The following is a 12,238-nucleotide window of genomic DNA, read 5'->3' on the forward strand; positions in this document are numbered from 1 at the left end:
ATGTTTGGTATTTCTCTGCACATTTTCTAATTGAAGTATCTTGCTTTCAAGACAGGAGTCTGCCCAAGATTGTACAGCAGCACATTCGTGTTTCCATAATGTTCCTTTCCTGATAATCCCTTTTACTCTTCTTGTTTTCTGACTGCTACTGAACATTGGGCTGATAAAACTGGTGTTTTGCTCTCTCTTTCCTGTGTGCTAATAGCTTTGCATCCTTCTGCCTGGGCAGTTAAATTTATGTACACTTGTGAATTGCTTTGTGTTTATGGCTGTTGCATCTCACCTACAAAATTATTGCCATCCACTCAGGATTTAATTTTCTTTTGTTCAGCTTTCCTTTATCTGACACTGAATTCTGGTATTGATAATAACCTCCTTTACTGTTTTGCTCTCAACATTTTTTGTACATTTTTCTCTTTATCCCCCAACAGTATCTGGCTGGCCAGTTATTGCTGGTTGCTACTACATATGGCTGCTTGTCACCTGTTATCTCCTTGATGCTAAAACAAATACAGCAGTTTCATGCAGGTTAAGAGCACAGACAACTCAGACACACTTCATAGATGCATCCCTCTGTTAGCCAGTAGGATGAATCTTCTGTCACAATGTAAAAATGCAACTTCAGGTGCACCAATCCTGAAGGGGAGATCAGCCAGTAAATAACCTCAGGCTGCATTATCCTACTTTTTTTTTTTTTGGTGGGCATCTTCTCTAAAAACCCTTGTTCCCTAGGCACTTTTAACTCAGTCTCAGGGATAGTGACAACACTTTTTCTCACTGCCTTTCTTCCTCGGCTCCTCCAGGATCCCAGCACCTCACTTTCTGCTGTGGTTGCTAGTTTGTAGTATGATAAAGCAGATAATCAATTGTCCTTGAAAATAGCCCCCCTCTTTTGCCAGTTCTGGTCCTCAGTGACTCGAGTCCATTTAACTGCAGAAACTACCTAAAGCCTTTGGAGAGGTCACACAAGCATTAGTTCTGGCACAGGGTGGGTCATTTGAGCAAGGAATGAAGACCAGGACCTTTCTCTGATAACTTCCAGCAGTTACATTATCCCAAGCTGTCCTGTGTAGCCTCATCTTCAGTTGTGTGAAGCTGGTGATGTAGCAGGAAATAAACCCTTGGTGAGAGAAGGGCCAGTGCCTTTTGATTTTAAGTCTCTATTCAAAAAAGTAATAGGGAACCTTCAGTCTGCTTGTGGGAGTGAGTCAGACTCAGGACTGTGAGGTCTCTTCTAAGGTGTTATGTGACAAAATCATGCACTGCAATTTCTTGTACAGTGCTAGATTCTCTGCTTTTGCATCTGTTAACCTAACCAGTCCTCAGCCTTGTGTTTTCCGGGATTGTGGACGTGTCTGCGATTAGCCCACTGGATATTCACTTCAGTATCTGTATGACATGGTATTCACTGTGCATTCAGTGGAATATACTCTTGTAAACCCCTCATTTTTTTGTATCCAAAAAAGTTATTCAGATACTTTCTTCAAGCAGGCAGAGTAAATACAGACTGAAATAAGTTTGGCTGCCCTCCTTTCTTTTCTTAACTCTAATGCCATACATGCAAAAAATGCCATACATTTTTGCTGAAGGTGAGAATACTTTGGCTGCACAGTAAGGTAAACTGATAAAAACTGAAATATGAACTGTCTTGATCAGTGAATTGGCTCCAAAGATAGCTTCAGTGCTACTTCTTCATTAAAATAATTATTTTTTTCCATTGCTGTGAATAGTGCATTCTTAGAAATCCACACAGCTTATTGATTTTTTTTTTTTGTTTTTCTTCCTCTTCTGCCAGAACGGAGTCATGTCTGGATTGATGCAAATGCTGCTTCTGAAGGTTTCTGCTCACATCACAGAACAGCTGGGAATGGCCCCAGGAGGAGAATTCAGGGAGGCTTTCAAAGAGGTGTGAACTTGAAATGGCTTTTCTGAGGTCAGATTACTGGCCTTTTGCTCCCAGAGTCAAACTAAATAAAATCATTTTGTCACTAACTTGAAAGAGCAATCTGGCCATACCTCTACTGAAGCCAATGAAAAATAAGAATAATTTTTGGCTTCAAAGTGTACTCAAAGGTACAAAAGTTTATAGCCTAAGTGCATACTCCAAAAAGCAACTCCTAAAAGGCTTCAAACAATAAGGGTTTTTCTTGATGGTATTTCTGATGGCACTTGTTTTCATTAACAATTTAGTTCCTTTTAAGTAATTGCTTTTGAATGCTGAAACTTGACTGTGGTCCCACGGTTGGTGATGTCGGGATTTCAGGCTGTGAAAACCAGCTCTAAAGTATTAATGAGATCTAACACATTAATCCAGAAAGATTGGGGAAGTGAAATATCTGACTGCTCTGTTACTCCTATCTGGTCTTTTAATGTTCCCTCTTGTACTGCTGCCATCTGTGATACATAGAATTAAATAGTAGCTGTGTATTACACTAATTTTTTTTTTTTTTTTTTGTCTGGGAGCAGTGGGACACTATTTTCCATGTATGTGTCCACCTTGCAGAATGCATCTTGCTGGTTTTATGGAAATTATGTATTAATAAGGAAACCTGAGATAACATTGCTGATAAAGAATCTGGAATAATCTAGTGTATTTATCCTTAATAAAAAGAAAACTTTTTCAAAGCGTATTTTCTTGAACATTCCAGACCAGAATGAAACATTTTAAGTGGGAAAGAAAAAAAAAAGTAGCTCTGTCCTATTCTAAAGTGATTGCTTGAAATTTTTAAACAACTGTGCATAGGAAAGAGTTCTCTAGAAAGTCTGTGCTATGCTAAAATTTGGCAGTATGAGCTACAGCCAAGTCTCACCTCATGTTATCTCGTGGTATCTGGTATCAGTTCTTGTTTCTTAACCTCCTACTTGAATATATTTTACCACGATAAACTGAAAAATTAATGATCCTGACAAATCCTAGGTAAAAGTAAAACGATCACAGTTGTTTCACCTCAGTTTTATTCAGACCCAAATGCTCACCTTATGTAGTAGTAAGCAGAAGCTTTCTGCTTCAGTAAAATTAACCTAAAAAGTGTGGCGTTACAACTTAATGTTTTAACTGTAATACCTACTGCCCTGTGTAGCTGACTTATTCCTTTATGAAGTAGCATTTTGTAAATTTTATTTACTGTGAAGCCAAAATATTTTTATGTTGAAGTATGACACTACTTGCTCTTTTTCAAGGTACCTTGGATGACACAATAAAATGTTAACATTCCATTAATAAGGATGTCTTGTGCTGCAGTATGAAATGTTGACTAGTGATTTGTATTTTCTCTTTCAGGCCAGTAAAGTACCCTTCTGTAAATTCCATCTTGGTGACCGACCTATCCCTGTTACATTTAAGAGAGCAATTGCTGCGCTTTCCTTCTGGCAAAAAGTCAAGCTTGGCTGGGGCCTTTGCTTCTTGTCTGACCCAATCAGGTATGAACAAGCATCCCATATGTTTGTCAGGGTGAATTGTTCAGTTCCTCAGTTTGACTTTAGTATAAGGGTACACAGCCTGATGCAATAAAATTTGAAGTTAGCAAGAAGGATAAATAGTCAAACTACTCTGCAATAATTGGTATTTTTGAAAAGAAAGCTTCCTTCTAGATCTTGTTCCAGCTCTTTCTTTAATTGTCTTTTGATGCATTACTTCCAGGTGAAGTGAAAGATTTGGTGCTGGAGAGTTCCTAGTTTATTTACAAAAAACTTCTTAAAATTCTTGGTCCCTGAATCTCAGTGCCTCTCTCATACCTTGTGACTGGAGCTCTGCAGTGATATGTGGCATTTTTTACAGGCTTTTAAAGTTGGGCCAGGGTTCAAACTGTTTTTGTGTCAATCAAATGTGTTTGCAGTTTTAGCATTTACTTAATTGTCATTTCCTGTAAATACTTGCTGTTACATTAATCTGTAAAATGAGTTTGACCCTCTTTCAAGCCATCAACTACAGTTCATGCACATAGTATCTTTTCTTACTACCATTCACTTTCTTACTGCTGCTTGTCTAATACCAGCATGAGACTGTTTCCAAGCTTTTGGGGGACATCAGAGGATACATTCCTGTGCATTTTGTCCTAGTCTTTGTCCATCCTAAGAACTTTTTGGTTTTCAACTGCAATATTAAGATAATTGTGGTATAAAAATGCCAGCTTCCCCCTGAAGCCTGGCTGTAACATCTCGGTTGTTGTCATACAATTGATTTTTAAACATAACATGTGGATAGAGGTTGAAAAGGAAATGTATTTATAATTGGGAAATCGTTGGGGAGGGTGCAGGGGGTAAGGAATACTGTGCACCCAACCATCCACATGAGATTCTATGGAAAATGGAGTAATAATTCAACATAATGTTTCTGTGATCTGTTGGAAGCTAGCAGTGCATTTCTGATTTCAGTTCCCCTGTTAACGTTTGTAGTGTCCTTTTCATCTTGGAAACTAAAGGAAGCGTGTTTGACGTAATTCTGCAGTAGACATGCAAAACCAGATAATTCTGTTGCTGCAAGCTATGGCTGTACCACAGCTGTGGGTGCAAACAGAAGGGTTTACAGCACCTACAAAAATTAGAAAAGCTCATTACATTTACTCGTGCAGTTCTTATTTTTCATTTCCTGCCCATTTTCTATTCTGTTCTGGGAACTGACTTAAAACTTTGACTTCCCTGCTGAAGACCTGTGATTGACACCAAGAATCTGCAGATCTCTTTCCGTGTCCTCGGACTGTGCCTTATGGCGTGCTTTTTTTGTTCCTTAAGTAGAGCCTCTGTGTGTTCAGTGATCTGCTTCTCAGGAGTGCTCTGTGTTGGCTCTTCTAAGCTTTTAATACAGACTGAAAGTGGGCACCACGATAAGTGTTGCCTTTGAAGCCCTAGTGGTTTTGCTGAGTTGAGTTGTCAGCTTTTAAAGTGAGAAGGGGATAAATCCAGTTGAACTGGCTAAAGGCAAGTGACTTTTCTTCTTTCCCTTTGCCTCACTGTAGAGGCATTGTTAGGTGTCCAGTTTTACAGGTTTATAGAAATTGTTTCCCTTTTTGAAAGGGTAACTGGGAGAGGAGAACTGTAGAACGTGTGTTTAGGTGAATAATGTGTATAATGCCCAATTGTTTTTATTCATTGGTTTGTCTGTGTTGGCCTCCAAAAGCATAACAGATACTGAGAAAACTTACCTTTCTTTCAGTAAAGATGATGTGGAGAAATGCAAACAGAAGGATTTACTGGAGCAGATGATGGCAGAAATGATTGGAGAATTCCCTGATCTTCATCGAACGATTGTCTCGGAACGAGATATTTACTTGACATACATGCTGAAGCAAGCAGCAAAGCAGATAGAACTACCTCGAGCTTCAGAAAGTAATTGTTTTAAAGCAGATATCATAACCAGCAAGGTGTTCTCTGTGTATTGGTCCAAAGTTCAGTTCTCAGGAAATCTGGGATGTTCTATTCATGAATGGCACATGTCACATAAGATACAGGGCTTAAAAAATTAAGAAGGGTTGTTAATATCTTCGGCTGATACCACGTAGAGCAGGAGCAATACTTTGATCTCCACTGGGTGTTGTGAAATTTGGGTGGTAGCTGGGAGGTGAGGATGAGAGCGGGCAAGTGCTGCAGCGGGCTAAGGCTGACTGGTCAACTGCTGCATGTCAATGGTCTGGGTTTTGCAGTTGCTGAGGCCAGGTCTGTAACAGTAAACTTCACAGACTCAAGCATTGTTCTCTGATTGTTAGCCCAGGTGTTGTCACAGTTTTGGTATGTGCCAGCTGCCACTGTCCAAAGTGGTGGAGAAAGCTCTCTGTTCAGTAGACAGCAAAGACCAGCACTGTTCCTGATAAGCAGTAAAGAAACAACCTACCCAGAGAAAGAAAGAAATTAATTTACCTTTCATCTGCTGAGCCTTTCAGCTCTGAGGCTGGAGTATGAGCACCAACCATGTCTGTTTACAAAATAAGTGATTCCTGAAAATCCAAAAACTGTGCTGATTTTTTCAGACTTCGAGTGAAAGAGGCAGTAGATGAGCTGAGTACGTAACAGGGTTTCAATATCTGGTCATAAGAGTCCCCGTGTGCTGGAAAAATGAATTTTGTATTCTCACACGTTGCTATTTATTTCTAGCTTGAAATTAGTTCCTTTATGAGTGTGTTCCCTTCTCTCCACCTCTGTTTCTCAGATGAGCCTAGAAGGTATATCCCAGCTGTTGTAGTTGGTGTTGTTGGCATGGGTCACGTACCTGGAATTGAGAAGAACTGGAATTCTGACTTAAAGATCCAGGAAATAATGAGGTAAGTCATCCTTTCCTACATGTTGATGTAACTGCTTCTCTTGCTAAAAACCAGCAGTAATTAGTTCCTTTGGAGGTTTTTTGGTTGGTTGTCACGGCTTGAAGAAACATCACTGCTGTCATCCCTACCCTGTCAGCTCACTGACTTGCTATGCAATGCTTGCAGATTGTGCTTACAGCAAAGGAAAGAAAAATATCAAAGGAAAAAAAGTAAATAGTTGAATATGGAGGGAAGTAGAGATGAGAATGTCCTTATGTAGAAAGAAAATTAATTGGTCCTCATTAAAGTCTTTTAAAATGAGAATTCAAATTGGAGCTATAGAAGGTGGTGAAAACAAAACCAGGCTTCCAGTCTACCTTAGGTAAATATGAACTATTGGATTTAAAGCTTTTGCTTGCTGGCTCTGGCAAGCTTAGTGTCACAGTTGCTTGTAGTCTATTTTTAACTGTATATGTAAGCAATGACTTGTTTTTATGTGTATACCTAAATATGGGCTGATTTAAGCCATGCTCCAGATACCTATTAAAATAGATCTATGTGCTTTTTAAAAGACAGAATTGAAGAACAAAAATGTTCAGCCTGCATATCCTATAAAGTCACAAAGGTCAGGACTTCAGAAATACAGAAGGGATTATAATATGACCTGGTAGTATTGGTCTGTGGTGCTTTATGATAATAGAGCCTTTCAAATATTGACACTTTTTCTTATTACATCCATTTACTGTGTTTATGTAACCACCTCAACCATCTCTTCGGTCTAAGAAAATCAGAAAAAACTGTGACCCACCTAGATGATGTGTTTACGTGTCTAAAATAAGATTTAGAGAGACCCTAGCCATTAAGAGTGGCATCATACATAAGTAGAAAAGGCTTTATTATTGTTGTTATTTAATTTGTAGGCAGCCCTTGAACATGAAAGAATGCATTGTTCATTCATGATGCATCTGTTACCTGAAAATTTCCTGCACTGTAAGGGGGAAGGGGAAAGAAAAGATCCTTGTTTTGATTGGAAAATGCTGACTCTTTCCAGCTATGCAGATATTAATACTGGTTTTTATGTTTCGTTTCAGTGTGCCTCCTCCATCAACTTCAAGTAAGATTTTCAAATTTGTTTTAAAAGCAACAGTTTTTGGACTGCTGGGATATGGCTGCTACCGAATAGGTCACAGGACAGTTCAGTTTGTTCTCTCGATGCCAGCAGCACAGAGCTACCTTCAGAGGCTGACAGAGGTGCCTCAGCATTGAATATCCAGTGGAGGCACTGTGTGAAGAAGGGGGCTGAAAAAAGGGTGGGTGATAGAGGCAACTCGTGAACTGTCCTTAAAGAAGATGAGGATTCTATTCTAGTCAGAGCTGATTGATGCTGAGCAATGTCAATCACTATATAGTAAAAGATTTGATACTAAAGTTACACCAGCTATGACCTAATTAATAGTTTTGATTCCTGGTAAGTGTGTTGCATGAAACCAGATGATTCCAGATTGAGGTAAAAGAAATGTGTATGCAGATATATATATTATATATGCATACTGTATGTATAATATATATATTACTGATGATGTAGTACAGGCAGCTTAAAGAGTGTGTGTTCATTACTTCTTTTCCAGAGGAACAGAACAACACCAAGTAACCTAATCGGCTGCATCTCTGCCGAAGTTCAGGGACACTTGTCTTGAGTGATTCTTTGCTTTTTTCTTTGGTATAATAATACCAAGCGGTTGTTTCTGGTGCCAGACACTTTTACACATAATTTAGAAGGACATCTTCTCAATGTGTGTTTTATACGTAAAACATTTAGGCTTTTTTTTTTTAATTCAAGAGCTTTCCAGGAATTTCAGAGTTGTACAGGCTGTCATACGTACACTGCTCAAAATTTACAAGCCTTACTGAAGAACAGGAACGTTGCCTTTAGATTGCATCCCTTGTTACCATCACCAGTTGAATTGTCTTTCTCCTGCATAGAGAAGGAATAGCCACCCCATCAGAACACAATGTGGTTTGTGTCAGATGTTTACAGGACACTCTGTTCCTTTAGATTAGCTTATTTAAACTGTATTATTTAGCCAAATCCTGCTGGATTCAGTATTGTAAATTTAAGAGGCTAGAACTACTGTACAATTTACTTTTGTCTGTTTCTCTGACCTTTCATATTTGGGATAAGAAATCTGGAATTGATAGTACCTGCCCCTCATTTTTGATACATGAAAATATTTTATTTATCAATGTAATTTCCCAGTGGATGAATATTTTAATCTATTTAATAGGAAAGCAATGTTCAATTTAGTTTTTCAAACTAGCTGTAGCATTTGATTTGTATTACCTGCTATTTATACATAGAATTATGGGTACTACAGACTGCTGTTATTTTCTTTTGTAATTATCCAGAACAGTCGTCCATCATCAATCTATTTCTTCCTTTTTTTTTTTTAATTCTAATTTCATATTTCACAGGAATTTTTTTGTACCCTCCCTTTATACAGGATTGTCAGTGATTGTAAAGTGCCCTCTGCAATCAGCTAGTCCCAGTTCAACAATACAGATAACATTGTCATATCAAAGTTTTAACCTGATGTATTTGAATGGAAGTCCCATTTGTTTCTCAGGCTCTTAAACAGTTGCGTAAAGTGAGGTTTTTATCTGTATTTTCTTTTGGGAATGAAAGATGGGAACCAGTGTGTGAGGCAGGAGGAGGAAAAGGTGATGTGTTTTCTGTTCCTTTGTTGTTTTCAGTTGGCTCAGTAAAATCAACAAGCCACTTTAGTGGGATGTATTTCCAAAGCCTTGTGCTGGAAATGGTCCTGTACAGTCTTTTGTTTGCTGAAAGTATGTACCTGTATCTTCCGTGCAGTGTTGTCTTTTTTTAAGCTTTTAAAATTAAGTTAAGGGTCTGATGCTCCTCTCTGTTGTGGCATTGACTTTGCTGGGAGCTGGTGTGTCCATGCAACCTGATGCTTTTCTGCCTTGACACTTTGAAAATTTTATGAGTTCCAGTGCAGCAAATTATTGAAGTGCATGTTTATCTTTAAACTTACTGAATCTAACCCAGTCCTGCAGAGCTCTTAAGATGATGCTAGGTGCTTTTCTGGGCCTTACAGTTTTGCAGGGAATAAACCTTTGCAAATGAGAATGACAGCAATTCATGCTTCTTGGACACAAAGTGTAAAAGATAATACAGAATACAGTGGGGGCAGGTCCTTTTATTTTCTATCTATCTATCAGTGCTTAAGAAACCACCAGCCATTTTTTGCAAGAGGAAAAGCAGGATTTATAAACCATTTATAGAAGAGTAGGGTGACTGCCTGAATTTTGATTCCTGTTTTTAAAAAACATTTAATGTATTGTTTACAATTAAGCAGTCCTATTTGAATAATTATACTACATTTTATGTACATTTTTAAAAGAAGAAAGCAAAAGCTTAAGCTCACTCTTCTCCTGGCTTTACTGACTTACCAAAATGTTGTTCTGTTGGTTGTTTTTTTTTAAGAATATTTAGCTGGTAGAATTCAATATATTGATGTTTTTGCTTTAAGTTATCTACAGATTTTTAAAGTATCTGCAGATATTTTAAAACTTCTGTAGATCTTTGATATCTGTGCTCAGGTACTTTTACACGAAGGAAAACAAATCTAAGGTAAATTTTAGATAGGAGCCTTAAACTTGGGTGGGACTAATGCTAAATGATTGTCATGGAGCATTCTTGCAGACTTAATGTTTTATGCTTTTTAGCCAAAAGTGATTACCATCTAAGTTATCTGTTATTCTGTTATTCTTTCCAGTCATTACCTTTTAGTCTGTTGTTTCAGATTTTTTCTTTACAAAGCATATCAGCAGATTCTTCAAGGAACCTGTTTGTGGATGGAGAATTTGCAGTTTATCTTCCCACTGTTGCAAATTGGCAGATCATATGCATGCACTGTTTACTCAGTGGCACTGGAAAGTGATGAATTTGCAGAACTAACAATTCTATGAATCCATACACAAATTCTCGATGTTGTATATTCAGTGTGTTGTACTTTTATATAACATAATCAGTGTTTTAGGTCCATTCTCTTCTGTTCTAGTCAGTCCTTTCAGTGTTGACAGCATCCTGTAAAATTTAAATATATGTTGAATTGTCCCAGCCCCACCTCAACCTTATGAAGCCATATTGTATTTTTTTTGGTGACATGTACATCTGTTTTATGCATTTGTACATGTGATGTAAATTTGAAGTATTTTTAACAATGTGTGCCTTTACTCTAAAGTGATTTAAAGTAAACAGCAGTATGTTCTATTATATAAAAAATAAAATATTTTAACCACCGTTTCTGTTGAAGGCATTTGTTTTACTTACTAACCAGTATTTTATTGAGAGCAAACACTGATTAGCTAGAGCTAGTACGGGATAATTTCACTATCTAACACTATTTTTCTGAAGAACATTAGTTGAATTAATTAACTCCTGCTGAGGGGCATCTGATCATAATGCTGAAGTAGGGGAACTAGTTTCTTGCCTACCACATGTAATGGCTTAAGAGAGGAAAGGATAGTTTCCCTGCCCTACTGAACACGCAGGGAGACTTGACTGCTCAATGTGAGTACTTAAATTCAGAGCCCAGAATTAATTATGGTGAGTTGATTTTGTTGTTGTTGCTTTTCTTTTAATGTCTCCAGTGCTCAGTCATGCAAGGAGATATTGGCCTTAGTCCCAGACCATTAAAGAGCTCCAACATTGGCCTAAAATCAGGCACAGTCACTTGTGCTTAAAGTGCTGTTCTCCACGTGGGAATTAAAGACCCTTTAAGTGCAAAAGATGTTGAATGAGTGGCAAAGAGTTTAATCTTTCAAATTGAGCCAGGTAAATCAATATGACCATTTCTAAAAAAAAATGTAATAATACAAAGGCCTTGTATTCATACTGAAAGTATATAAGCTGTATTCCATACAGACAGTGTACATCTGAATAGCCCCCTGTTTGTACCCGCTGTCAATCAGTGGTCCATACTTCTTTGATTGTTTGTACATAAAGCAAAGTGCAGCCCCGTTTTCCTTGATCAGGCAAAGTTCCCTTTGGTTGCACTGGGAGCTGCGTCTGCAAAGAAGTGCTGGGTAAGCCATTCAGGTGGAAGGAACAACTTTAAATCCAGCAGTCAAAGGCTGTCCCTGGGACTGGCAGACAACAGGCTGCACAGCACCTCCGCTCTTGAGCAGTGCTGGGTCAGGCAGCCTGTTTGCCACCTCCATGCAGCTGGAAGGCAGCTGCCTGCTTTCAGAGTATCGCTCAGCAGCCTTACAGGCACACTGCTGGCCCAGGTCATGTTTGAGGTGTCTTTTCTATACCAAATACTGAACAAAATTTAAAAGTTTACTTTCTGAGGTGGATTAAAATTTCTGGGCTTTCCACTGGAAGCTGTATTTTCATGTGTATTGTCAAATATCTGAAAGGCACTGAGAAATATATCAAGTTATCTCCAAGTGCCAGGCAGTAGGAACTACACATGGAAAAGAAACAGCACATTATCACTTGTGTAACTCTTAATATACTTATGTACATATTTCCCTGTTTCTTTTTAAAACTGAAATAAACTTTAATTTTAGACTTGAGTGTTTTGAGACTGACATTATTGTAAGATATGTGGGCTTTTAAGTATTTGCAGGAGAAGGGTCTGACTGATGAACAGACTTCAGTGTGGTGCTGAGCCCTTGCAGTTGGCCGTAGAAATGCAGATGGCAGACATCAAGCACAGGACAAAAGTAACTCCAAAGATACAAAGCTGAAATGGGTCTACTGCCTGTTCAGGTGAAAAAAGGCACCAGCTGCGCCTGTCCCCACAGCAGCAGGTCTTGTGTCAGTTTGTACATGAGGAGAGACCAGGACTAGCAGAAGCAGCTGTCCTGTTCAGCAGGTCCCAGCCAAAGAAGCTGGCAGGGGGATGCTCACTATCCCCTCCCTTGTCACTTGCCTTCTGCCTGCTGCAGAAGGAAGCTTGCTTTCTGATGAGGCA

At 38.6% G+C, this 12,238-nt stretch overlaps 1 protein-coding gene across 5 annotated transcripts in view; it reads left to right on the plus strand.

Moving 5' to 3' along the window:
- The window catches only part of TRABD (TraB domain containing), a 32,901-nt gene extending 21,064 nt beyond the window's left edge, over nt 1–11,837 (plus strand). For 4 of the 5 annotated variants that reach the window (XM_050324289.1, XM_050324288.1, XM_050324292.1 and 1 more), the window contains 5 exons: nt 1,796–1,906; nt 3,281–3,420; nt 5,153–5,325; nt 6,143–6,254; nt 7,325–7,996. In XM_050324289.1, the coding sequence (XP_050180246.1) occupies nt 1,796–1,906; nt 3,281–3,420; nt 5,153–5,325; nt 6,143–6,254; nt 7,325–7,499 (711 nt within the window). In that variant the 3' untranslated portion in view covers nt 7,500–7,996. Of the gene's footprint in view, nt 1–1,795; nt 1,907–3,280; nt 3,421–5,152; nt 5,326–6,142; nt 6,255–7,324 lie in introns of all 5 variants that reach the window. The other variant, XM_050324291.1, reaches the window with a different exon arrangement.
- Nucleotides 11,838–12,238: the final 401 nt, after the last annotated feature.

The sequence above is a fragment of the Myiozetetes cayanensis genome, unplaced genomic scaffold (genome assembly GCF_022539395.1).
Source record: "Myiozetetes cayanensis isolate MyiCay16 unplaced genomic scaffold, myiCay2020 scf3, whole genome shotgun sequence".
Lineage (NCBI taxonomy): Eukaryota > Metazoa > Chordata > Aves > Passeriformes > Tyrannidae > Myiozetetes > Myiozetetes cayanensis.